Source organism: Sparus aurata, chromosome 3 (genome assembly GCF_900880675.1).
Source record: "Sparus aurata chromosome 3, fSpaAur1.1, whole genome shotgun sequence".
In the NCBI taxonomy this organism is placed as follows: Eukaryota; Metazoa; Chordata; class Actinopteri; order Spariformes; family Sparidae; genus Sparus; species Sparus aurata.
The window spans coordinates 6,661,825-6,687,739 of record NC_044189.1 but is presented as its reverse complement, the minus strand read 5'-3'; the positions used below and the strand labels follow the sequence as shown (position 1 = coordinate 6,687,739).

Here is a 25,915-nt window from a genome sequence, read left to right as displayed (position 1 = left end):
GTCAAATGACAGAAAATTAAAGGGTAACTATTTAAATAGTTGAGTTTTTTAAAGCAAAAGTGACAAAATTTGCTGGATCCAACTTCTGAAATGTTAACATGTTGATTTTCTTGGTCTTCTTTGAAAATAAGTGAAATCATTTTTTTAGTTTTTATAACTTTTATTACACAAAATCAACACATTTGTCAACTTGGACTTTGTGAAAGAAATGTAAGAAAATGTCAGAGTAGAGCCAAAATGGACAACTTTTCATTTTCCCCTCCGCCCAGTGTTTCCCTGTGCCCATTGCCGGATTTGTTAAAACTGTCAATATGAATCGTCTCAAGTCCCAGTGGTCAGAGGAGACGTGTAATAATGAGGGAACAGATTTTGACAAAACACCGGTGCTCTCCATCGAGTGAACGCCCGTCGATTAACTCTTGTTTTACCTCGTTTTCTGTCACTCTCTTTCTCCAACATTATTCCAGTTGTTCCACCGTTACCTGCAGATGGTGACCGGGCAAAACACTGCCTCTTCCTGTTTTGGTTACACAGAAACAGCAGGCTGCGCTTCTGTGTGCCATAATCCATCTTTTTTCTTCTAATCAAATCCAGCCCAGCGAGGTGTAAATCCAACCAATCCAATATGTGGAAGATGAAAATTTCCTCTTTTTAGTTTATTTTCTTGATCATCCTTTTCTTCTGTCTCTTGTTCAGATATTTCATATTTAATCAGACGTGTTTTATGTCGTGGATTTGATTACAGTTATAAACATGCAGTGACAAACGTAAGATTTTTGTCAACATGTGCGTACGTTTAACATTCCTGTACGATCTAAACGGATGTCGTTATGTTTCTCTTGTGTTTTCATGTGCATGCCCACACTCAATGAGCCTGACAGCAGCCCACAGACTCAGCAGCAGTGAACCGGACATTTCTTGGTAATTATCCTGTAAAAAGATAAGGACACGCCCGCCTGGATCTTCACTGCTGTGGACAGAGGGGAGGAGGAGGAGGAGGAGGAGGAAGAGGAGGTTGAAAGTTGCCCTCCTCTCTGTCAGGATTCATCGTGTTATTTATCTCAGTCTCAGTTTATGTGTCCGTGTGAGACAGAGGGAGAATTTGAAAATAACTTTGTTCTGTTTATTTGGTGGTTCCACCGGAGATGATGAGGTCTGAGTTCACCCTCTGCAGCTGTGTGTACACGCACACACACACACACGCACACACACAAGAGCACACACTCTTATTTTCTGTCCACTCTCCATCCATCTCCGCCCGTCCTCCCTGCAGTCCATCTGTCATCCCGGCCTTCTCTCTCTGATGACAGTCCTCGCTCTGTTCCACCACTTCTGTCTCTCAGGAATGTCATTTTTCATTTCTGGTGGGTTTATTTGGTTTATGGGCACTCAGCTCCTCGTCTTTTTTTTCTTCTTCGTCACTCCATCTCCTCAGCTCTCTGCCTCTTCCTCCTCCTCCTCCTCCTCCTCTTCCTCTGCCGTCACTCCTCTCACTATTATCTCTCCAGACAAAACCTCCCAACGTCGCAGATGTGCAGAGGAAAGAAAAACAAAATTGGGCAGAGCGTTAATTCCTGGCATTTGGGACTCGCCCTTTCGGCCAGGACAAAATGAACCGCGGTCAGTTTGGTTTGGTCAGTGTTATTCATGCCTTTCAAAGTGACCACAAGTACCAGGCCGCTTTGAAGAAAAGAGTACACAAACACGGGCTGGCACAGGGCTGAGCCTCACTACTATATTTGAGTCATTTCTTCCCTCCAAAGCCTTTTGGTTCAAACGCACACATGCAGCCAGTGTGTTTGCATTAAGCTGCTGCAAGGCCACTCGGTAAACTAATGAATGGCTGGATGGGAAAATGTGTTACACAGAGTAACGTTAAACTGCCACTTCAGAGCAGACGTGTTTATCATGTTGTTTTTTTCTGTTTACTCGATGGCAGATGTTCAGTTTCTGCTCCTTAACCATGACCGTGATCTTAAAGATTTTCGGTCTTTACAAGAATTTAAAAAACCTTTCTGAGAGACAAATGTGCTCACAGTTATGAAACCCTGAAACTGACAAAAGGTAGTAAAACAAACTGAGTTAAATAGTTTTTTCTCTTCTGTGTTTCTAAAAAACAACGGGTTTTTTTCCATAAATGTTTTTTCTATCTGAAAACAAATATTTTTCCTGCAGGAAAAAAAATGTCTGAAACCCAGTGAGGAAAAATGTCTTAGGAGATTAAGATGTTGATTGTTTGTTTCTTAATGTGTAAGAGTGAGTGAAAAGAAAAACATTTCTTCTTCCCTCAGTTTTACATGTTTTCTTTCTCTTGAAAACACTTTTTTTTCTCAGTTTTTCCCTTCAAAACATTTTTCTCCTGATTTTGGAGATTCTTTTTGTCAGTTTCACAGATGAAAACCTTTTTTTTTCACTCATTGACAAAAAAAAGATCAGATTTTTCACTCAATTTCACACGTGGATTTCTCTCCTGGCCAATAGAACTTTTTATTTCTTTTTAAGAATGGTTTCACAAATGGACAAATAAATCCTCCTGAAAGAAACACATGAAAATCATTTCCAGTCAGTTTTACACACAGACAAAAACATTGTTATTTCAGTTTAACTTTTTTTTTCTCCTGAAAATTCTTTTTCTCAGCTTGGAAAAAACTTTTTTTCAAGGAAAAAAATAAAAACATTTTTTGGATAAACTGAAATAAAACATTTTTCACAATAAATTTTCTTTTCAGGTGTGAAACTGAGTGAATCGTTTTCCCAAAGTTGTTGTCAGAGGAGTTAAAAAACTAGTTTTTCCGATGGAAAAACTTTTATCAGGAGAAAAAAAGTAAAAACATAAATAAATCATTTTTTGAGGAAAGAAAAAAAATAAATTAAAAAAAAGTGTTTTTTCCTGAAAAATGTGTGAGGGACACAGTTGTTGTCAGGCGAAATGTTGAAAAACTTCTTTTTGCGAAGGAAAAAATAATACAGGAAAACTATTTTCGCAAGAAATTGGCGTAAATCTTTATTCCATTTTGTGAGGGAGACAACAGTTTTTTCATGTCAAACCGAGCGAAAGAATTAGATTTTTCAGGAAACTTTTGCTGTCCATTTGTGAAACTGAGTGAAACAACAGGGCAGAATTTATTTTCCATGTGTAAACCTGATCAACACAACAGGTTCCCCTGAATTGCATTTTTACTGAAAACAATGTCTCCCTGGTAAACGCATGGACAAATACATTTCCCCAGAATAAACACGTTTTATTGTTTCTACTGAGTTTTTTTTCTGCTCAGTTTCACACATGGGATACATTTTCAGGAAAAAATATCTTCACTTTCCATCAGAAGTTATAGTGACATGAAACCCACCTTGCATAAAACAACGGATTTCTCCAGGTTTGAACATTGTTACGTTACGTTTGGGACACAACACAACAAAACATATAAACACGTTTTAATGCAGACATATTTTATCTTTCAGGCTTCAGATGGTCTTTTGTCACTTCTGGGTCTCTGTACACAGAAACATCACATCCACCTCTGACTTTAAACCCCTTTACACTCACTGTGAGTAGAGCTGCTATTAAACAGGGCATCAGGCCACTTGAAGTGCTTCCCGCCAAGCCGCCTGAGACTCAACGCTGAGTAGCTATGAAAGGAAGCAGTCATGAGAGGATGAAAGATAGATGGGTGGAGGTAAGGAGGGGAGAGAGATGAGGTCTCCCAGAGAGACCACTGGGAGGGGTGACGATGAGATGTAAGCAGCGGAGACAAGTTTGAAGACTTGAAAGCGGTCGAGAGGCGGAGGCTGGGAGGGAAACTCCCTCCTGGTTCTGAACAACTGTTACACTCTGAGCTTTCATACACAGGACTCACTCTCACTGCTGCACATGCTCCCACTGAGAGTGTGGACGAGAGCTGCCACGGATCAGAAGAAGAAGAAGAAGAAGAAGGAGAGACCTCTCACCTCTCTGAAGGATTTACAACCGGGAAACAATTTCCTGCTGTTATCGTTTTTATAAGTTGGATTAAGAGAGACATCTGGAGCCTCAGAGACGTGTGGGTGGGGAGCGTCCGTGAATGGATGAGTAAGAACTGAAGGATGACTGGATAAAAGTTTCCAGCAGACGATCCTCGGGAGATATCGGGCTGAATCACTGCAGGTGTGAACTTAATTTCCCCGTGAGGCCGGGGAGGCGTGTGATGACACAGCGCTCAGACTTCCCTGCAATCTCTGCAGCACCTGCTCATCAGTGAAACTGCTTTCCATCCTCAGAGTTTATGACTTCAAAGCGCGGGCCGATCTTCCATAGAGGCATTCTTTGTCTATATTCAAAACACATTGTAGGCTTGTAATTATGCCCTCACTCTCATTATCTCTGTTTCTGCTGCTGCACGACTAAGAGGTGAGGGAGAAGTGGATCAGAGGGTGAGGAGGGATTTCTTTTTTTTTTTTTTTCTCTCTTCTTGGAGATTAGAGAAGGTAGAAGAGGGAGAGAGGAAGGCAAAGGGGGAGGGAGAGATAAACAGAGGCAGTTTAAGGCGGTAAACAAAGTTCTCCTCTAAACACATCAGGCATAAATCAGCGCTGCGTTTGTCTGCGGCGACGCTGAAACAGGAGGACGAGAAGAAAGCGGTGTCAGTCTGGAAACACTGGAGCGAAGATAAACTCGAGTGTGGGCTGATTATTACTGGGAATAAAAGTTTTGGTTTGTCAGACATGGACTCAGACGTCTCCCACAGCTTCTCTTGTCTCTGCGGCAAGATGACGAGCAGATCCTCCTCCAGACGCCACCGGCCTCTCCTGCACCCCAGGACCCTGCTCCTGCTGCCCCTGCTGCTCCTGCTCTTCCTCTCTCTGTGGAGCCAGCAGGCCGAGGCCGTCGTCCACTCCAGCTTCAGGAGGCTCAGCGGCCGCGAGAAGAAGGAGATGCAGAAGGAGATCCTGTCCATCCTGGGTCTGCCGGGGAGACCCAGACCCCACCCGCCGCTACGGCCGCCCTCCTCCGCACCGCTCTTCATGCTGGACCTCTACCACGCCATGTCGGCAGACGGGGAGGACGAAGGCAATGAGATTATTGTGAACGGACCTGGCATGGGGAAGTTTGGAGGGGCGGAGAGGCTGGTTCAGGTCAACCACGCGGCTCCTCCGACACTCAGCACGCACACGCCGCCGCTCGGGACGGTGGTCAGCGAGGCCGACACGGTGATGAGCTTCGTCAACCTGGGTGAGTAAACAACAGTGTGGAGAGGTGACGGCAGACAGGAAGTGACGCAGCTTACATTTCACGAACAGTTTTAAAAAATTCCATCTGCAGAAACTCTAGAAGTCATGAAGGGAATCAACTCAGTGAAGACTGTCGTGTTCCCGCGAATCCATCTGGTCAGACTTTATATTTCCCGCCAAATTTCAGCATCATATGACGTCAACTCGGCCACTCGTGTACCAAAATGTAATTCATCGAAATGTAATCTCATTTCATACTTAACATCGGTTGGTGCAAGTCTTCATTTTCAGCACATTTTTAACAAAATATACTTTTAAATCATGGTTGGGGATAAAAATCAGCCATTTGAAAAAGTGGTGCTATGTTTTATTAAAAAAGTCGTGAACGTGGTTAGCGAAGCTTAGCATTAAGACTGGAAGCAAAGGGAAACAGCTAGCCCGGCCAAAAGTCTCAACATCCACCTATCAGCGCCTCGTTAGCTCACTGATTAACAAGTTATCTCGTTTATTTAATCTGTCTAAATCTTTTTTCAGGGAGGTTTGTGCCCGACTGCTCCTCGGTCGGGTGCAGTGACTTCCTGGAGACATTTTCCATCACACAACCCCACGTCAAACAAAAACAATGTCTTTTTACAGCTGTGTTGCACATTTTCTTATTTTGAAGGACCAGGCTACCTCTTTCCTCTTGTTGCCAGTCTTTGTGCTAAGCTAAGCTAACAGGCTGCAGGTTGTAGCTTTAAATTTAACTGACATCAGCGTTAATTAATGAGGTGTTTTCCTCAAACTATCAAACTATTCCATTATTATTTCTCTGTTATATGACGGGAAACACCGTAGCAGAGTTAGCTGACAGGCTAGCTGTCATCGGGAGACTTTCCCTCATGTCGTCAGGCAGTCCAAGAATAATAATCATAATCCTTTAACCGTAAACAGAGAACATTTTCTATCATCAGTTTGGAATGACAGAGCAGTTTTTGACTTTGTGGTTTCGATGAAATTACACCGTGTGTGAACTTGATGACACTGACAGTGACATGTCGCCGCTACCGTTTTAGTTCCTCAAACGTTCGCCCCGACAGAGAGGATTAAAACCAATGTCAGGACGGCTGAACTTTATTGGTAGGTTTCCATTTCAGACCGGCATTCCTAAATCCACCAGCCTCGCTCCACCGCTGCTGGAGCCACGCTGAGCCGAGCACCGAAACGCTCCCGACGCCGGGAACAACGATCGATACGGAACAGTTCAGATCTTCTCTGACAATGTTTTTTATTTTGTTCAGCAGCCAAAAGAAAAGATGAGCCGCCTGGAAAACAACACGATGGTCTCAAACATTCAAACATATAAAAAATAATAATCATCAAGAGGAAAAAATGTGTTCTCTGAATCTGACTGAAGTTTCCATGTTTGGTGAATTTTAGTCTCATGTTCTATTAGTGACTAGATAATTACTAAAACATGCAGGCAGGGAATTTTGTGCAGCGATAAAGATAAAAAGAGAAACATTTCTGGAAAACTGCGCAAAACAGCTCTGCAGCGTCAAAAACATCTTTCAAATTCAGTTTGGGATTTTTTTCTTCTCGCTTCTGGTGACTTGGATGAGCTGATGGAGCCATTTTAAATTTATGTTGTCTTTTACTTCAGTTGTTAAGGAGAACCGTGCGATGCTGTTTCGCTGAGAAACTTCAGAAATATTTCGAAACTTCATCCGACTTTCCATCGACGTGGTAATTTTTAGTTGAACTGTTCCTTTAAATGCCAAAAAGCAGCTCCTACAATGCGACGATGTTTCAGTTTTTTGTTGAGGATGAAAGTGAACTTTAATATCTTTGGAAAGTTTGTAGTCTCTGGGAACTTTAATGATTAATTGGTTAATCAAGGAAATAAGATAGATACATTTCTTTAGGAGGTAATTTTATCGTTCGTGTCCATTTGTTGGTTTGTCAGAACAGATTTGCACTAAACTTGGATGGCTGATGAGTCTCCATGACAAAATACACCCCATTAACTCTTATAAAGACACAGAACCGGGATTTTCTTCTCACTTCTCTCTACTGTTAATTCAATTCTAGTTGATAATAAATATAATATCTTCACTGCATATATAAGAAATAACGTTGAACTTTACCACCCAGATCTTGTGCGACTGTTCGTGCGTCTCTCCAAAACCACACAGCAGCCTGACTGATGCCTATCTGTCAAATCATAAAATTTAAACATCCTCTTCCGAATGGCTTCCTTCCTCCTGCTCCTCTGGAATGAGACGGTGATCTGCGCCCAGTTTATCGTGGGAACCATCACCTCCTCGCTCTGCTCGGGGTCTTTAATGAACTCACATCAAATGAAAGGTTTCCTTTTTCGGAATTCGGCCTCTGTTTTGGAGACGAAAATGCACCCTTAAATTTATCAGTCAACACGGCAGAAACACAGCAATTCCACCCCCGAAACCAACCACCATTTTGTAAACAAAGGTGACTCACGCGTTTAATAGTGTCCAACAGCGAGCGTCAGGGTTTCTGTCGAAGCGGTGCGGCTCTTATTTTGTCATGAAACCCTTCAAACATCGTTAAATCTACACAGAACAGTAGCTGAACGCATCAGCAGACGGTAATAACTTCAGGCTGCTTGTGTATTTATGTGACACACAGAGTTAAAAGTCCTTCAGCATCCTGTAGGTTTCTCACACACACGTTCTCAGCAGCTTCTTTTCCACCTGATCCGCAGCAGCAGACGATTTATTTAAGCTTCTATTTCTATCACTAATCTAATCAGTGTGTGTGTAGTTCATGTAAGTTGAATCAAACAGGCATGGGTGTGTGTTCCTACGCATGTGTAATGGGAAGACACAGCTGGTTAGAATTAAAGGCCCCACTGACACACACTGAGAGAGAGAAAAAAAAAGCTAACGGTCCGAAGCGAGATGAAAATACTGCTGTGGAGGGAGCGACTCTAAAAATACCAGGCAGGGCTGCAATTAGTGGTGTGTGTGCTGAGCAGCTGCTGCGGTTCAGGGCACTAAGTGTCTCTAATTACTGCTGTGTGTGTGTGTGTGTGTGTGTGTGTGTGTGTGTGTGCTGATATGAGCACGCCCAACCCATCAGGGGTGTCCTGTCCTTAGTATCTCTATTATGTGTGTGTGTGCGCGCCAAACCCCAGTGAGCATGTGTCCCTGTGGGGTTTCACAAGGACACACACACACACACACACACCTAATCCAAACATGAAACTGAAACACCAGTGCGAAGTGTGTGTGTGTGTGTGTGTGTTCGCCTACTCACTCCTCATTTACATGTCGTTTACGGATTGTTTCAGTCCCTTCTTTCGCTGAGAATGTTGAGTCTGATCAGAGTCTGTCAACGTGAAGGAACATCAGACGTTCTTAACGTGTATTTAAACGACTAAAGTACTGATTCAACTTCTTTCTCAGGTCAAAGTAATAGAGTACAGGCTCTGACATGTACTCAAAGTATCACAGTAAAAGTTTCCCTCTGAAGGACATTTCTGGTCAAAGTTAACTGAAGCTCACGTCATATTAAAGGTAGAATCAGTAAGATTTGTTCCAGATGTTCCTGAAAGCACCACAGAGATAGTTGATTGCTGAGTCTCATTCCCAGGACGTCAAATAGCCACACTTTGAGTTGGTAAAGCGTCACGAGCAGAAACAAAGTGAGAAAATAAGACAATCCAGTCTGTGCAGGTTCGAGACACTAACACACCTGATAGGTTGAAATCAGTCTTGTGATGATGGGAAGGCGGCGTGCATGACGAGAGATAAAACTAACTGATAATTCCTCTTAAGTGCATTAAAAGTAATTTAGTTACTCAAGTGCAGCACAGTTCCTGAAGAAATCTGCTTAAGTACAGTAAGAAAGTATTTTGTACTTTGTATAAAACTTTTTCATAACGAGTTAAAAGTTCATTGTAGTACCTTTAAGTACTGTTTTCAATTTACTTGGACTTTACTTGAAGGAATGCTTTGACATTCTGAGAGTAAGATTAGATTAGACATGTCTGCAGGACAGCAGACTGTTAGCGTAGCTTAGCACAAATACTGTAAACAGGGGGAAACAGTAGCCTGGCCAAACATCTGTCAGTCAGTCAGCTGAAGCCTTCTCAATACCTGAAGAACTGTTTGTATGTTTTCTCTCTCTGCTTGTCTGAGACATATTAATGTGTCTGTCTCTGCAGTGGAGCAGGAGCGCGACCTCCTGCAGCCTCGTCCGTACTGGAAGGAGTTTCGTTTCGACCTGACGCCGCTCCCTCAGGGCGAGACGGTGACAGCCGCAGAGTTTCGGATCTATAAGACCCTGACGATGGGCCAGAGGGCCAACAGAACCCTGCACATCTCCGTCTACGAGATCCAACGAGATAACAGACACAGGTGACTTGCTCACATTTATCTGCTGTTTTTTGTCTTTGGCATGTACTCAACAAAGGAGACCTCAAATGTAAGATATATTTTAGTAATAGCTATTTTGTTGATTCAAAAGTAGAAGTAAAATTGAACTATATTTATGTCTTTCATTCAGTTTGTCCAAAATGTCAGCTGTTTGATAACACTCCAGTTGTTTTGTGTGTTTCCCCTCAGAGAGCCTGAGCTGGTGCTGCTCGACATGCAGTCGGTGCCCGCAGGACAGGAGGGCTGGCTGGCCTTCGACGTCACCACGGCCTCCAACCACTGGCTCCTCCACCCCCGCAGCAACCTGGGCATCCGACTCTACGTGGAGACGGAGGAGGGTGGGTGCAGCGCCGGGCTACACGGCACCACACAGCCGTCACATTCCTCTTTTAAAAACGTCTGATCTAATCTCTCGTCTCCTCTCTCAGACCGCTCCCTGTCTGCAGGCTGGATCGGGCTGGTGGGCCGGCGGGGGCCTCGCTCCAAGCAGCCCTTCATGGTGACCTTCTTCAGGGAGAGCCAGGTCCCGTGTCGGCCGCCGCGAGCCGTCAAGCCTCATCCCCGCAGGAAGAAACCCAAATACGACCTCCCAGTCCCCAGCATCCACAGTGAGCGCCCACACTTAATGATTTAAAGTCACTGCAGCTATAAATAATTAAATTATTAGAATCAAAGTAAGTTACACTGAAAGGAACTAATCCTCAATGAAACCGGATGTATGGATAAAACCTTAAAATATCTCAACTGTGCTCTGAAAAGATAAAGGATTTAGTAGTTTCACATCCTTGAACCCTTTTAATTTTACCGAGGTAACATTTTGATTGTGACAAACGTTTGAATGTGTTCAGATCGGAGTCCAGCCAACAACGGAGGTCAGCCCTGTAAGAAACACGAGCTCTACGTCAGCTTCAGTGACCTGGGCTGGAAGGTCAGCTCACAATTTCACTTCTTTGATTTCCATTCTGAAGTGAAGACGTATCTTTTCTTTCTGTTGGTCCATTTTTCTGTTCTAAATGTTTTTTCTCTCCTGTGTGTTTGACTTGAGAACTGGTGGGAAAAAAACATCTTTCTCCGTTCCTTTTTTTACCATCTGTGGAAAAAAGTTCCAGAGATTTTTTTCATGTAAAACAAAAAAAAAACAACGTTTGGCAGGAGATTTTATTGTGTGTGTGTGAAACAGAAGGTTTTGGAAGAAGAAACTTTTCTTTTTCTTTTTTTTTTTTTTAGATTTCTTCAGTGTTTGTGTTTTCAGTCCTCATTTTGACCACAAGAGGCTGAAGTGCACCACAATCCTGCTCCAAATAAAACTCAAAGCCTGAATGTTTTCTTCCAGGGGAGTTTTAGGCGAGGAAGGTGTTATAATTGGTGCTAATCTGCCCGTCAGCGTCAGAATATTGTGTTTTTTCAGCAAGTCAGATCAGGCAGTAACATTTCATATGAGCCTTTTTATGTTGCTTCATTTTTGGTCAGATTTTTCTCTGGGAAAGAAATGTTGTTTTTCACTCCGTTTAAAACAAAACAACAACAAAAATTGTCTCCTGGTTTCTTCACGATTTTTCTGCCACAATTTCTCACAGACAGGAAAAATGATGGAACTTAAAAAGATTATCCTGGCAGAACTTGGCATATACACTAATTATACCACACACCTCACTAAGACAAAGACATGACAGTAATGTTATATCACCTGCACAATTATTATACACAATAGATGTGTCTGGTGTTTAATGTGCACGCAGATATTAAAACTCCCCTTGAAGAAAACATGAAGGCGTTTGGTCCTTTTATAACATGAGGTAGTCTCCTGTGGTCCAAATGACTTTTATAAAAACACACAATTAGAAAAATGGGCCTTATTAAAAGTGTTTTTCTTCTGCCAAAACTTTGTTTTACCACACTCAGTTTCAAACATGGAAAATAATCTCTTCACCAAAAATATTTTCCACTTGATTTTACAAATCTCCAGGAAAAACCAACCAAAAAAAAAAACCCCCAGAAACTTTTCTTTCATTTTCCTGGCAATACATTTTTTTCTGGTGAAACCAAAGAAAGAAAAATAGTTTTTTTTTTTCAGGAGATAAAAAAAATACGTTTTTACGATGTGTTAACAAGGTTGAGAAAATAATTCTCCTGAGATTTTTCTTTTCACTCACTTACACGTGAAGAAAATGTCCTGACATTTTTTCCCCCACTTGGTTTCAGACATTAATTATTTTTTCTCCTGGAAAAAAATATTGCATGAGTTCACAGACAGAAAAATTTAAGGAAGAGACAACTGTTTTTTTTCCCACCGGGTCTCAAGTCAGAAACACAGGAGAGAAAACTATTTCGATCCGACTAAGAAAATGGATGACCAGAAAAAAAAAAACTCTTCACCTTCCCCTCAGGGCTTCTGTAGGATCATTCCCTTCTGTATCTTTAGTGGAGGTTTTTATAATTATCAAAAATGATTCAGTACATCATCATCATCTGATGGATACAGACAGCAGCTAGCTTCTTGCTGTGGATCATTAACTGTGCCTCTGTGGTTCTGTTCAGGACTGGGTTTTAGCCCCGCCTGGATATTCAGCCTACTACTGTGACGGAGAGTGTTTTTATCCTCTGGGCTCCTGCATGAACGCCACAAACCACGCCCTCATCCAGCAAGTGGTCGGTACTCTGATTACAACACAACTCACACTGTTGCTTCATCTTCATATTCACTCATCCCAACATGTAGATTTAATTTGACACTTTAAGTACATTTTGCTGATTGTAACTGACTTGTAAATATGAACTGTGTGGCAGGTCCACCTCCTGAAGCCTGACGAGGTTCCGAAGGCGTGCTGCGCACCCACCAAGCTCAGCCCCATCTCAGTCCTCTTCTATGACGACAACAACAACGTCATCCTCAAGAAACACCGGAACATGGTGGTGAAGACCTGTGGGTGTCTATGAGAGTCAGAAACTTCCACTGAAGAGTCCAAAACTCACAAAACTACATGGATGTTTTTTTTTGGCTTGTTTTTCAAACATGAACTCTGCAGAAACTTGGATTATAAAGGCATTATTTAACAGGTATCTGTCTGATGTGTTCAAGTGCTGATTTAGGATCAGTGACTCAATTATCTTTCATCAAAGAAGCTTTCGCTCTCTTTTTTTTTTAATAACAGTATTGTTTATGTCCAAACTGTCAGCTGGTTGTCATCACTCAGTAGGTTATTCGGCATAATGTGATAATATTGAATATTTATATATATATATATAACATTAACTTTAAGTGTTCTGTCATGAAACATCCATCAGCTTCATAAATAGTTACAGATGTTTATTTCTTCCTCAAGTTTCCACGAGTACAAACGTTTTTCATTGCATAAAGTTGTAACCAAACAGAAAGCTGATATCTTTTTATGCCCTTTTTATCAGCTGCAAACAAATTAACTCTGATTTAGTGTTCAGACAGCTTTAAATGGCAAATGATGTTGGATGGACAAACATGCCATCAGTGATGCCTGTTATTTGTTTGTTTGTATACAAGTAAGATATTAAATGAAATGACAGCATTTCTATTGTTAGAGTCTATATGAAGAGAAAATGTTAAATTGTATTGAATTAATAAAAGAAATACTCACATTCTCTTGAATCAGTCATTGTATGACAGGCCTGAAGAAAACTAGTTACTCTACAGGACTCAGATGTTTTCTCACCTGTGTTTATGACTTAACAGATGAAAAAGGTGCTGTTGTCTTTTTTGTTTCAGCAGGTGAACTTTTGTTATTTTCATCTCACCACCACCAGGAAATTACTGGCTGAAGTTATTTTTTGAATCATATAAAGATTTTCTGCGTTTGTTTTTTGATAGTAAACTAAATGTCTTTTGGGTTTTGAACTGTTTAACAAAATCGTAAACATCAACGATCTACCAAACAATTAACATTTTAAACATGAAATCAATCGTGATGTTGACACACACACACACACACACAGGACTTCTCATCTTTCATCTCGTCACAAACAGAATCAGCTGAGAACAGCGGTCACATTAAATACATTGTTCAATTTATTGAAAAGGGTAAAAAAAAAAAATAATAATACAGTTAAAGCAAATTAGTGAAGTGTTGCCTGCTAGTGAGAATATGAAGAAACAAAAAGAGCAGATCTGATCCTTTTGGCAGTCGCGAAACAAATTTCTTTTTCATTTGGGGCCGATTACAATTTCTTCAGTCAATAAACAAACTGACAACAGTCGAAAGCATAAATGAGGTTGTCATGTTAAGAGAGGGATTAGCAAATAAAATGTTAGCAAATCTTAAAATGTGACAAACATGATGTTATTGCCAAGATTATGTTGGGAAACATGCCCGAGGAGGATGACTTAAAAATTAGCAGAAGTAGAAGAATTTGGAGAAACGAAAGAAGAAACCATGAAGAGTTGCTGTGTGGTGTAACGTGAGGTACTGTTGTGAGGTGTTACTGAGTGTGGACACCTGTGGAGCAGCAGAGGAGGCATAGCTGTAGAGTCTGTGTCTCTATTGTTGAACGAAAACATGAATCTCCAAGAAATAGTTTCATGAACTAATACCCTGCATTTACTTTTTTTTAAAACCAACATTAAATCTGAAATTACACAAACAGATTTCAGCCAATTTATAAAGGGGGCTAAAGGTGGAAAATCACATTGTTAATATTCTGTTGGTCCAGATGATGTGTGCTGAGTTTGAGGTGAAATGTTCACTTTTTCATAAAAAGCATGAGACTTGGTAAAGTTACTGCAGTTTGTAATACAATTTTGAAGTAAATCTTTGTTCAACACATTCTTTTTAAGCTGTGTTGCTCCGGTCATATTGAATATTATACTCCACTCTTCTTTAAAAACATACACAACTTCCATGCAGACGTGATTTAATAAAGACTAGTGTCAGGAGAGAATGGCCAACTTCCTGTCCCTCTCTACGTCACCACACTAGCACGACTCCTTTCTTTTTGGAGGCAGCTCTCTTTGCCTCTTTTCTTCAAACATTTAACCGGGTGTGCTAGAACTCGTAGCTTAACCTGTAAACCTTACATGAGAGTCCTGCTTGCTGTTTGTTCAAGAGCCTTTTTATGGTGTGATTACTGTTGGAATCTAGAGCCATTTAACACAGCAAAGTAACACTTACAGCAGCCATAAGTAATACAATACACAGTGTACTGGAGCACACAGATGTAAGCTACTGTCTCCAGTACACTTTCAATTCCCGAAGTCTCTCCTGATACTGATGCAAAAATACCTAATTTGATTACGGCTCTGGCCGCATGATACTGGAGAGAAGTGACACTGCGATATTTTGGTTTTTGGTGTTACATATATTGTACTATGAAAAACAGGATATTTTCACTCCATTTTTGGGTGACTTAGTTGAGTGGTGCATCAAATAAGCTGTTATTTTGTTCATGCCTCACTTGACATTGACTATTGAACATTATGATGTCAATGCTAAAACGATATATTTAGCAATATGGCCACCACGAGGCTCCATTTCTGAAAATGCTTCGGTACCAAAGTTTCACGCTTTTATAAAAATGTGAACATTACTTCCACACGTCACCTGGACTACAGGGAGGGTATACGTGATGGTGACATCACATAAACACCCTCATCAAGTGAAAAGAAGAATAAAAACTATTGGATTAATACGTTTTGAACCCAACAGTGGTGCCATGTCTATTCTTCACGATGTGATTTCTAGTGGGGGTCTTGACTGTGCCGTCCGTTCCTCTGGACGACACAGCGCTTAAAAAAGTACAACCAGCTGTTAGCTAGCTATGCATTCAAAAATATTTGTTTTACTTCTCATTGTAACTTGTTCAGACTTCTCACATCTCCCAGTCGTTAGTCACAAGATTATTTTATTCAGTGTTAACAGGCAGTCTCGCCGGTCCCCGTCCCCCATTTGGAATAGCAAGGTAGTTGTACATAATAAATATAAAATGGGGTGCTGGTGTACTTCTGCCCCGCCGTTATTGGTTTTCTCTTACAAACACACACGTACGTACACAGCACATACACACATCCACCCCCTCCCTCCTTCCCAGCCCGTTGTCCGTGAATACTGACAGGTCCCAGTGTTCGTCATCAACATCCTTCAGACGCCTTGATTTTAGTCCGTGGTCATTGTGTATCTGGAAGTGACAGTTTTGGTTGTTTTTTAGTGTTATGGTCGTTAGAGTTGGAAAAATAAACAGAAAAACCCTCAGAGAGGAATTCTTTTTAAATATTTAAGTTGTTCACTGTACAAAAATAGAACTTTTGGTGAAATCTGAAAGACATGTCTGATACAACATCTAAGAATGTAGAATTTAGAGGAGGTTTTCACAAAATCCTCAGTTTTCTCTGCAGCTAACAGAACACGACAGTGAGTCTTACCCAGATTCAGGTCCAGTCCAGTCGACACTTCATGCCTGAACGTCTGCGAGCTCAGGAGGCATGGGGGACTTGGGGTGTTTGCTCTCAAAATGCTGCTTGAATGTCTTGGGATCAGGCATCTGTGTCTGAAAAAAAAGAGAGAATATTGTGGTTTAAATATTTGATCTTGAGGTAATAAATTAGAACTCTTACGCTTTTCTTTCTGTAATGGACAATAGGACTGTTATTCGTATTGACAAAGAGTTTGATTATGTCCCCTTGAGCACTGCAAAATTTGGTTCTTTAAATATCTTTTATTTTGATGACAAAACAATTAATCAAGAAAATGCTCAAATCATGATAATAACATTTCATTGCAGCCACATAGCAAATCACACTGAAGCATCAAATTATCAACTGATGCTTTACTCTTTTGTGACCTTGGTCAGATTTCAAACTTCAGTCAGTGGGTAAGCAGAAGATTATATCCGATTAGAATTTATTTCAGCAAAGGTCAAACCAGTCCGCAGAATGTCTCAGGAAAACTTGATGCTTTCTGTGACGCACAACGATGATATATTCAATAAAAATGCAAAACATTCAAGTTCACCACAGACACCTGACACCAGATAGTTGTCTCATCAGTAAAGCCTTGGAGAGTACAGAACAATAAAGGGCTTTTCACACTGCATAAACTTAGCCCAGGGCTATCCTTAGGCTATGATGTAGCCTCTTTTCACACACAGATTGTTATCCTAGGGTTAACCTAAGCCCAGGGCTATAGAATTCACACTCTTCTTCTACTAGCCCTGGGTCAGGCACACACGTGGTTTGAGGCCAAGATGACCATTCTTGAATTATGTGCTACTAGTCTTTTTATTTTAGCCATGTTTTACACTGGCACCACGTAGCCCCAGGCTTAGGGTTGGCCCACTTTGGAATGTGCTACTGTTAATGCTTTCGTAGCCCGGCGCTAACAGCTCCTGTAGCCTGGGGTTACGTGCCGTGTGAAAAGCACTAATGCACTGCAATTTTTGTTTCTTGGGAGAAAGCAAATCTCTAAAATGGATTCAGCTTCAATCTGCCCTATTTTTAGAAACAGTCACTGCTTCTTGCGGTTGTATTTTTAAATCATGTACATATTACACATAGTTTTCAACATGCCTAAACAGAGCGGGAGAGAAGAGCAGGAGAGAAGACCCTCCACAAAGATCATCACACGAGGCGATGGGTCTTTTAACTTCAAGGTAGCAGAAGAAGAGACGTCCCACTTATTCACAAAGACAAAAAAATTACAAACGTAATAAATTAATGAGGACATCATGAAGAGTAGAGGAGCTAAATCGCTTGTCGATCGCCACACAGAGATGTGATTCTGGTCCCAGCAGCCACTGCTCTCACAACAATCAAGCCACTGCAGTACTTTCACCCCATGTGTCCTCAGCATGTAGGTAGGTACGGTGTCAGTGTTCTTACCCGGCAGACTGGGCAGGTGTGGACCAGTGCGGCCTTAGCTGCAGTCTTCTGGTCAGCAGCCTGGCCTTTCTTCTTCTCTGCTGCCTTCTTGGCATTCTTCTGCTGGGACTGAATCTTCTGCTGCCCACGAGCCATGGCCCTCTACTTTGACCTGCAGGAAGAGCGAACAGAGAACACAGATGATTCACCTGTGCCAATTCTATAGCCCAATTACAGATTTTGTTTGCCAACACGTACAGATTTATAAATGTCACATCTAAATGCAGAGTTAAAAATAAACAGCAGGTACATCTAGGCTGTGGTAAACCGCTTTGATTAGTCTGACCTGACATTTCAGTAAAAATGCATATTGTAATGACAACTTTCCGACAACCAAAATCTCAAGTCCCTTAGCTCCAATTACGGGAAACAGGCTACATAAACATCCAGCCACCTTTTCTACAGTAAACACTCTGGCAGCTTCCACTGAAGAGCTGATTATGTAACAACTGAACTGTTAGACAGCCAAGAGTATGTAGTCTACTATCATGAGAGGGAGGGAGGCTTTATTGAATTTACTAAAGCATTGTGTCAACCCCATAAACATTAATGAGAATAGAATACATATTAGTAATATGAATATCAAGCCGTGAAAGTTTCTTGCAGGACTTTTGAACCAGTGCACCTGATAACTGGCCACTTCAGTGCATCTCCTCCTTCAAGTTGTAGGTTATCTCACTTTATTCATGGTGTACCTGCTTCATTTGATTTAACTAGAAAGCGGTACCTACTAATCTAACAGACAAAATATAGCTAAGCTAACGTTAGCTCTTACTATTATCTTTAAACTGGTGAACGTTATGTTAATCACAAACACAACTTGCTTGGACAGAATGCTTTGAAGGCTGACTTACCGAGGTTTGTAATCGTTTAAACTTTTGATCTCACAACAGACCCGCAGCGACTCTGAAGAGCTAGCTAGCAGTTATCTACTACAGCCATCACGGGGAAACACCGCTCTCCTCGGCGCTTCCCTTCAAGTCAAACGTGTCTAATAATGTTGTATTTGTTGTTGACTGATTTAGACTTATTGATCTGTTGTTTACGTTAATTCATTGCCACATATTTGACAATTTCTCTAAACAGAACGTCCTTAAATAACCGGTTAAATAGTCCAGACAGGCCTTCCATCAACCGTTAGCTAAGCTAGCTCAGGAAGCTAGCTCAGGAAGCTAGTATTACATGTGACTCCGTTTAACTGCGCAGCACAATGTTGTTGGACAATAAAGAACACGGTTTCGAATACAAATCTTTGTTAGCTAAACATTTATCAAGTTGTAACTGTTGAATAGTTGTTACATCTTCGTTTTCAGGCGGATTTACCTTCGAGATTTGATCCTCTCTTCGCTCTTTTGTCGGTCTCTTTTTTTTTTGACGCCGGAGGAAACTTCAGAGAAGGTTTGTAACCGCCGCCTCGCGACGTGAGCGGCGCCGCCTGCAGGCCTGGAGCGGAACTGCAGCGGCGACAGCAGAGATGGAAGAAGTGTGTTTGTTTATGGGCAACACTGACAGTTCACATCTTACATTAAACATAAATACTTCTTATCTTGGTTTTCAACATAAAACAAACACAGAAAAATACAACAGATACCCAGAACAGAGATTAAAATCTAAAATATAATGGCATCTACATGTGCATAGTAATGGAATGTACCCAGGTAAGGCAGTACTGTACATATCACTGCACTACTTTATTAGATATCTTTAGTTACTTTGCAGATTACATGCTGCATAAGAGCTAAAGTAGCACATGAAATACTTTCACTTTTACCAATGTTATTTTTAAACTAACTTACTCAAGTATGACTTTTGTGCAGTGTTGGGGAGACTTAAACTACATGTAGATACTACATGTACTTACTTAGCTTAACTACAATTTGCTGTAACTTGCTGGTAGTTAAACTACATTCATATTTTGTGCTGCATCAAGTATTTAAACTACTTTTTGGGTCATTGTTTGTAGTTTAACTACTCAGTTTACAAAGTACAATTTGGGCCAATAGCATGAAATATTTTTTTATATATATATATAAAAAGACCTATATAATATATATTCTATTTTATTTTTTCTTTGATGACAAAGTGGATGAGGTGGAAGCCTTTGTGAAGTCACCAGAAAATGCTTTCAAAACTCTACCCATAATGTCCAAAGTGTTTGTGAAGTTCAACACTGGTGCCAGCGCAGCATGTGAGCGGATTTTTAGTGCTGGTAAAGATGTTTTTAGTGCCAAACGGAACGGGCTGTCTGATAAAAACTTTGAGAGACTGCTCATGTCTCGCATCTAGTTCTAGTGTCTCAGTGTTAGTGCCTCTGAAGTTGACTTGAGTTGAGAGGCATATTTCTGCTGGCATGCAATTCTTTTGTAAGCAATGATGTTTTGTTTCATATAGACCATATGTTGATTTATTTAACACTGAGTTAAATGACTATAATGAGTATAAGTAGTTGCTAAAGCTACTTTTTTTTAGCAGTAGTTTTACAAACTACATTTCTCCAGGGCTAGAAATGTAGTTTGTTCAAACTACTGCCAGGTTGAACTACATGTAGTTTTACAAGCTACGCTTGCAAAGTAGCTTCCCCAACGCTGCTTTTGTGTACTGTTTACAATACTGCATCTGTATCTGTGTATATGAGGAAGTGCTGTTACAGTTGACAGTGATGCAGCAAGTAAACATCTGGAGATCATGGAGGGAAAATAAATAAATCAAAAACATCAGTTTGCCACAGTATTGTAAAAAATGTGTTACTTTGGCCCTGATGCAGCATGCAATCCTCAAGTAACTTGTAACTATAATTATCATATAGGTGTAGTGTAGTAGAGCTAAAAAGTAAAAATATAATTAACTGTGGTGAATTAATTTCATTGTATGGAAGGTGGGTGAATAAAGTGTCAAAGCAGGAAATCGCCGATGTGTTATCAGTTCAACAAACACGAAGCAAATCTCATTTTACTGCACCATGAAATCTTTATTTTGTCATTTTTTCACAATTTTCCAAACAATTATCCCAAACAACTAACTGAACAATTCTACAATTGAAAAAGTGAGATCACAAATTTCACTGCCATAGTTCATTTTACAAAACTAAGGTTAATTATATTAGATTCACTGTGGTCTTGTTCCACAGACGAAGGGACGTCTCAGGTCACAGCTCACATCACCCCAGAGTAAGAACGCTAAAAGGCAGGTCAGACAGAACATTTGCGGTCAGTTTTTTAGAAGTTGGTAAGTGAGGAGAGAGCAGATTATACATGAAAAGACATCACATAATATTACTGTACCTGATAGGTTCATCACAACACATCTCTCTTTGCTCATATAATTGTTGGGCTCGAATTCGGCCCAAAACCCGTCATAAAACTTTGAACCGTCACTCCAGAGCCAAGCACCATCCTGTGACACAAACGCAATTATTAACTGTCAATCAACAGAAACTACTATCAACAAACACCATGTTTTCACAGAAAATCCGAACAGTAAATTTCTCCAATTGTGCTTTTGCAATGCTTGATGGGTAATGATTAGGAATATCACGGTGAACTGCTGTCAATCTGAATTTAAGCGGCATTCAGATACAGAAATACTGTAATTAGGGTAGCACCATGAAGTAATTGTAGTTTTACAACAAGGTTCACATGCTTACAGTCTAACTACAGGCTACCATGCAATATATAGATAGATATATAGATAGATAGATAGATAGATAGATAGATAGATAGATAGATAGATAGATAGATCGATCAGCACTTTGTATTGGTCTATCACATAAAATCCAATTAAAATACATTTACGTTTGTAGTTGTAACGTGACAAAATGTGGAAAAGTTCAAGGGGGAAAAGATATCACATGATATTACTCTCATATTAGTGAATACCTTTGCAAGCTACCGTATGTATATATATACATATATATGTACATATATTCTATAAAATAAGTATACTGCTGTGAATTTTCTGCAATTATTAGCCAGTAATTTAGTGTAAAATTACTGTAAACATCCTTACATTGTAATCAAATTGACTACATTTGAGGATAAAGAACAGATCTTAAACTGTTGGATTATCAGCATTTAATCCACCAGCAGAATTCACATTTGTTTGACAGGGAAATTGGCTTTGTCTTTAAGTCAGTCAGTCTGTAAAATAAGGTTTTGTTCTCTACCTTCACAGCATCATTGGCACCGAGCCAGGCTTGAGGAAAACGACCTGTGGTGCCCCTCACAACCTCCTGGACGAATTCATACTCCTCTTGGCTGTGGACGGAGGCAAGGTTGGTACCAAAACGCAGACAGTAACGCTGCAAAAGAAGAAGATGGTAATCTTTTAATGCACACAGTTACAGGACAAATATCTGTTTGGGGGATGAAATCTTTATGATTTAAATGTGGAATAAAGTGTCTGAGTGTACCTCTGCCTCTACCCAGGTCTTTTCGCTGCTGATGAAATTGAAACATCTGGATCCAAATTTGGCCCAGCCGGCTGAACAGCTGCCCGTCTTTGCCTCAAGTTTGACTTCTTCCACTTCAACCTCAACAGGCAGCTCCCCATCTACTAAAAAAATGTAAAAAGATACTGATGATTACAGAATGGCTTCTTTCAATTAATTACATTTTGCCTGAACAGCAGAAAAAATTGTTTTCCTTGGAGTCCTAGTTACCCCTCTTACCTTGTTGAATCTCCTGAGCGGCTGGCTTCTCCTCTACAGGCACTATTGTGAGAAAAAAAGATAAAACTGTCCTGAACTATCTAAAAAAACATCAAACATCATCCTGTGAAACTAATGCAATTATTAACTGTCAATCAACAGAAACTACTATTAACAAACACCATGTTTTCACAGAAATCCATGCAGTAAATTTCTCCACTTCAACCTCAACAGGCAGCTCCCTATCTACCAAAAAAATGTAAATAGATACTGATGATTACAAAAAGGTATCTTTCGATTAATTACATTTTGTCTGAACAGCAGAAAAATGTATTTTCCTTGGAGTCCCAGTTACCCCTCTTACCTTGTTGAATCTCCTGAGCAGCTGGCACCTCCTCTACAGGCACTATTGTGAGAAAAAAAGATAAAACTGTCCTGAACTATCTAAAAAAACATCAAACACCATCCTTTGAAACTAATGCAATTATTAACTGTCAATCAACAGAAACTACTATTAACAAACACCATGTTTTCACAGAAAATCCATGCAGTAAATTTCTCCACTTCAATCTCAACAGGCAGCTCCCCATCTACCAAAAAAATGTCAATAGATACTGATGATTACAAAAAGGTATCTTTCGATTAATTACATTTTGTCTGAACAGCAGAAAAATTAATTTTCCTTGGAGTCCCAGTTACCCCTCTTACCTTGTTGAATCTCCTGAGCGGCTGGCTTCTCCTCTACAGGCACTATTGTGAGAAAAAAAAGATAAAACTGTCCTGAACTATCTAAAGAAACATCAAACTTTTTAAACATGCATTTGTTTTTTAAGATTAAAAGATGCAGTACCACTCTCAAGTGTTCAAATTCAAAATGTGGAGTCAGATTTTTAAACTAGATTCTGAAAACTGTTGATGGGTTCAGTGTTTCCACTGAGGCTCACCTGCTGTGATGGTCAGGGCCAAGGCGGCACAAAGAAGCAGAATGATCCTCATTTTGTACAGTGATGAGCTGGACTGCTGCAATGCAAGAACACAACATGTTAATCTGCTGTTAAAAGTTAAAAGTCTAAATGAAACTCTAAATCTTCAAATGAATTAAGTTTTAAAGTCTCACCTGCGTCAGTAGTGAAACCTCTTAGCTGAGTGTCTTCTGCTCTGTGAGGCTGCAGAGTGAAGCCCCCTTAAATACACGACCAAGGACTTTGACGAAACAAAGTTCGGCTGATTTATTGGCTGCAATTATCACTGAAGTTTGATCTCTTCGGTTAAATGATTGCAGAACGAGGAAGTACATGTCTCTTTCTCAGAACGTCATCATCAGCGAAATCACTTGAAATATTCTTCTTTACAGTTGAATTCAAGATTTTCACATGAGTGTGAACAGAAAATATGTGTTTTAATATGAGGAAATTTTCATTCATGTGTGGAGAAAAGCCAGTCATATTCTGAAAATGTCCAGTTCACATTACATGTTTTTCTCTTCACATGCTGAAATGTCAATATGATGGTAAAGATATTAAAAGTGATTGGTAAAAGTGAGAGTCACCCATATGAATAGTACTTGAGTAAAAGTCTTAAATTATCTGGCATTAAATGTACTTAAGTGTCAAAAGTACTGTTAAAAGAAAAATGATACATCTTTACATGTATATGTACACTGTGCACTGTGGGCCGGTCGATCTTAGCACACATCTTATTTCTTATCATCCGAGTGTTTTATCATTTAATTTAATTTATATATTTTATTTTTAAATCTGGTCACCGTTAAAACAAATGATATGTCAAATTTGCTGGTTTGTCTTAAACCAAACAAACAACCTGCTTTTCTTTTAAACCTATTATTTTGATGGGGTGCGACACTAAAAATGCTCTGCAAGGCTTGGCCAGAAGGCTAGAACTGTATTTTCCAAACCTTGTTGGTAATGATCAAAAACGGTTTTATGAAAAATAGACAAGGATTTCATAATATCCGGCAGGTTCTGAACATATTATATGAAAAACATAATTTCAGAGAAACAGCTGTGTTATCCTTAGACGCAAGTCAAGCCTTTGATAAGATCGAGTGGAGCTTCCTTTTTAATGTGCTCCCACGGTTTCAAATTGGTGGTAATTTTCAAAGGTGGATAAAGCTCTTGTATAAAAACCCAACTGTTGAAAAGTGGACTAATAATAATGTTTCTGAACCACTAACTCTCCAGTCCACAATTGCATTTTTACTTGTCATAATACGAATTGTGGATATTCGTAATGACATTTTTACTAGTCACAATGTATTTTCCGATATTCAAAAGTTACATAGTTTTTCATTCGCTTTGTATGCAGATGACATAATCCTTTTTCTAACAAATTTAAAAGTTAGTATTCCACAACTATGTGGAATGTGGACAAGGACATTGATGGCCTGTCTAGCTTTGGAGAAACTAACATATATTGTAAAAAAAAAAAAAAAAAAAAAAAAAAAACAGAGAGAAAGAAAAATGCTTTGCTAACTTATGGATCCCTTACATAGACCTTTTGGAAACTCATGATTTTTTAACTCTGATTCATTTGGACCTTCCTATAAGTCGTACACTGCTGGGACTTTATTTGAATCCATTTCTTAACTTTTCCTTTTTACTTTATTGTATTTTATGATTGTTCTATTTTTTATTTTAGTTATTTTTGCCAGATTGGGGGATAATGTGTTAATTTCATGTGTAGAAATGTTTATGTTTAAGTGACTATAAATCTCAGTAAATATATATTTAAAAATGTGCTGCTTTGGCTCTGATGCAGTAATCTGCAAAGTAACAAGTAACTCAAGTTATCGAATAATCAAGTGGAGCAAAGTAGAATATTTACCTCCAACATGTAGCAGAGTGCAAGTATAACGTAGCAGTAAATACAGTAGTACTTAGAGGTATATTAAAGTACAGTAGTTGAGAGTAAAAATACTTACAAAGTAATTAAGTACAACAATTTTTAGGTACTTTTTGACTTTACTCAGGTATTTACAATGTGTGCTCCTTTATACTTCTACTACACTGCATTTTGAGTTTTGTACTTTTCACTACATCCATTTGATCTCTTCAACAGAATGACTCAGAGTTCATGACACAGTATGAATCTGTGCTGTGTTATAAGTCAGTGTGTTTATGGTTTACCGTTAAAACCACCGGTCTTAAAGCGGTCATACGTTGTAAAAACTTGCCAATTGCTAATATATCAATTCCATAACATAGTAATAAAGATACTGTCATATCAGAGTTCATGACCCAGTATGATTCTGATCTGTGTTATTGATCAGTGTGTTTATGGTTTACTGTTAAAACCACCGGTCTTAAAGAGGTCATACGTTGTAAAAACTTACCAATAGCCAATATAAAAATTCCATAATATAGTAATAAAGATACTGTCATATCAGAGTTCATGACGCAGTATGAATCTGGTCTGGGTTATTAAATAGTGTGTTTATGGTTTACCGTTAAAACCACCGATCTTAAAGCGGTCATACATTGCAAAAACCTATCAATAGCTAATATAACAATTCCATAATATAGTAATAAGTAATAAATAAAGATGTTGTGTTAAAAAAAATTTCCTCACATGAATAGTACTTGAGTAAAAGTCTTAAAGTATCTGATATTACATTTACTTGAATATCAAAAGCACATGTATAATTGAATGTATGTATAAACTGTATACTGTGGGGTTCTATCTGATTTAATCAGAATCTGTGTTTTTAGCCCATAATGCAGCATGCAATCTGCAAACTCGTAACGACAGTGAACAGATAAACAAAGC

At 39.6% G+C, this 25,915-nt stretch overlaps 3 protein-coding genes across 13 annotated transcripts; 1 reads left to right on the top strand and 2 right to left on the bottom strand.

Annotated features, from left to right (window-relative positions):
* The first annotated feature begins 3,788 nt into the window (after positions 1-3,788).
* bmp8a (bone morphogenetic protein 8a) lies at positions 3,789-13,217 on the top strand. Its single transcript, XM_030412253.1, has 7 exons — positions 3,789-5,209; positions 9,395-9,587; positions 9,795-9,943; positions 10,034-10,213; positions 10,454-10,533; positions 12,144-12,254; positions 12,393-13,217. The coding sequence occupies exons 1-7, from the start codon at positions 4,702-4,704 to the stop codon at positions 12,540-12,542; spliced, it is 1,371 nt and encodes a 456-aa protein (XP_030268113.1). The 5' UTR covers positions 3,789-4,701; the 3' UTR covers positions 12,543-13,217.
* Positions 12,298-18,949, bottom strand: LOC115578910 (zinc finger protein 706). 2 transcript variants are annotated; one of them, XM_030412256.1, is made up of 4 exons: positions 18,808-18,949; positions 17,446-17,596; positions 15,991-16,115; positions 12,298-12,526 (listed from the first exon to the last, which is right to left on the bottom strand). In XM_030412256.1, exons 2-3 carry the CDS (start codon positions 17,578-17,580, stop codon positions 16,020-16,022), a joined length of 231 nt encoding a protein of 76 aa, XP_030268116.1. In that variant the 5' UTR covers positions 17,581-17,596; positions 18,808-18,949; the 3' UTR covers positions 12,298-12,526; positions 15,991-16,019. The 2 variants fall into 2 exon arrangements, with proteins under 2 accessions (XP_030268116.1, XP_030268115.1); XM_030412255.1 differs by lacking the exon at positions 12,298-12,526 and adding an exon at positions 13,622-15,746.
* A 1,490-nt stretch (positions 18,950-20,439) lies between these two features.
* LOC115578408 (ladderlectin-like) lies at positions 20,440-23,355 on the bottom strand. Of its 10 annotated transcripts, none has more exons than XM_030411355.1 (9): positions 23,247-23,355; positions 23,074-23,149; positions 22,838-22,879; positions 22,494-22,535; positions 22,151-22,192; positions 21,893-22,035; positions 21,647-21,781; positions 20,766-20,877; positions 20,440-20,660 (listed from the first exon to the last, which is right to left on the bottom strand). In XM_030411355.1, the coding sequence occupies exons 2-9, from the start codon at positions 23,123-23,125 to the stop codon at positions 20,590-20,592; spliced, it is 639 nt and encodes a 212-aa protein (XP_030267215.1). In that variant the 5' UTR covers positions 23,126-23,149; positions 23,247-23,355; the 3' UTR covers positions 20,440-20,589. The 10 variants fall into 10 exon arrangements, with proteins under 10 accessions (XP_030267215.1, XP_030267216.1, XP_030267217.1 ...); XM_030411356.1 differs by having other exon boundaries at positions 21,893-22,032; XM_030411357.1 differs by lacking the exon at positions 22,151-22,192.
* Positions 23,356-25,915: the final 2,560 nt, after the last annotated feature.

Excerpts from the sequence above, each read along its gene's own strand:
- LOC115578408 (XM_030411355.1), bottom strand. The coding sequence starts at position 23,125 with ATGAGGATCATTCTGCTTCTTTGTGCCGCCTTGGCCCTGACCATCACA. Across the intron at positions 22,193-22,493 it reads TGCTCAGGAGATTCAACAAG|TGCCTGTAGAGGAGAAGCCA; the intron begins GTAAGAGGGGTA and ends TTCTCACAATAG. Across the intron at positions 22,036-22,150 it reads CGCTCAGGAGATTCAACAAG|TAGATGGGGAGCTGCCTGTT; the intron begins GTAAGAGGGGTA and ends ACATTTTTTTAG.
- LOC115578910 (XM_030412256.1), bottom strand. The coding sequence starts at position 17,580 with ATGGCTCGTGGGCAGCAGAAGATTCAGTCCCAGCAGAAGAATGCCAAG. Across the intron at positions 16,116-17,445 it reads ACACCTGCCCAGTCTGCCGG|ACACAGATGCCTGATCCCAA; the intron begins GTAAGAACACTG and ends CTTTTTTTTCAG.
- bmp8a (XM_030412253.1), top strand. The coding sequence starts at position 4,702 with ATGGACTCAGACGTCTCCCACAGCTTCTCTTGTCTCTGCGGCAAGATG. Across the intron at positions 5,210-9,394 it reads GATGAGCTTCGTCAACCTGG|TGGAGCAGGAGCGCGACCTC; the intron begins GTGAGTAAACAA and ends CTGTCTCTGCAG. Across the intron at positions 12,255-12,392 it reads ACGCCCTCATCCAGCAAGTG|GTCCACCTCCTGAAGCCTGA; the intron begins GTCGGTACTCTG and ends ACTGTGTGGCAG.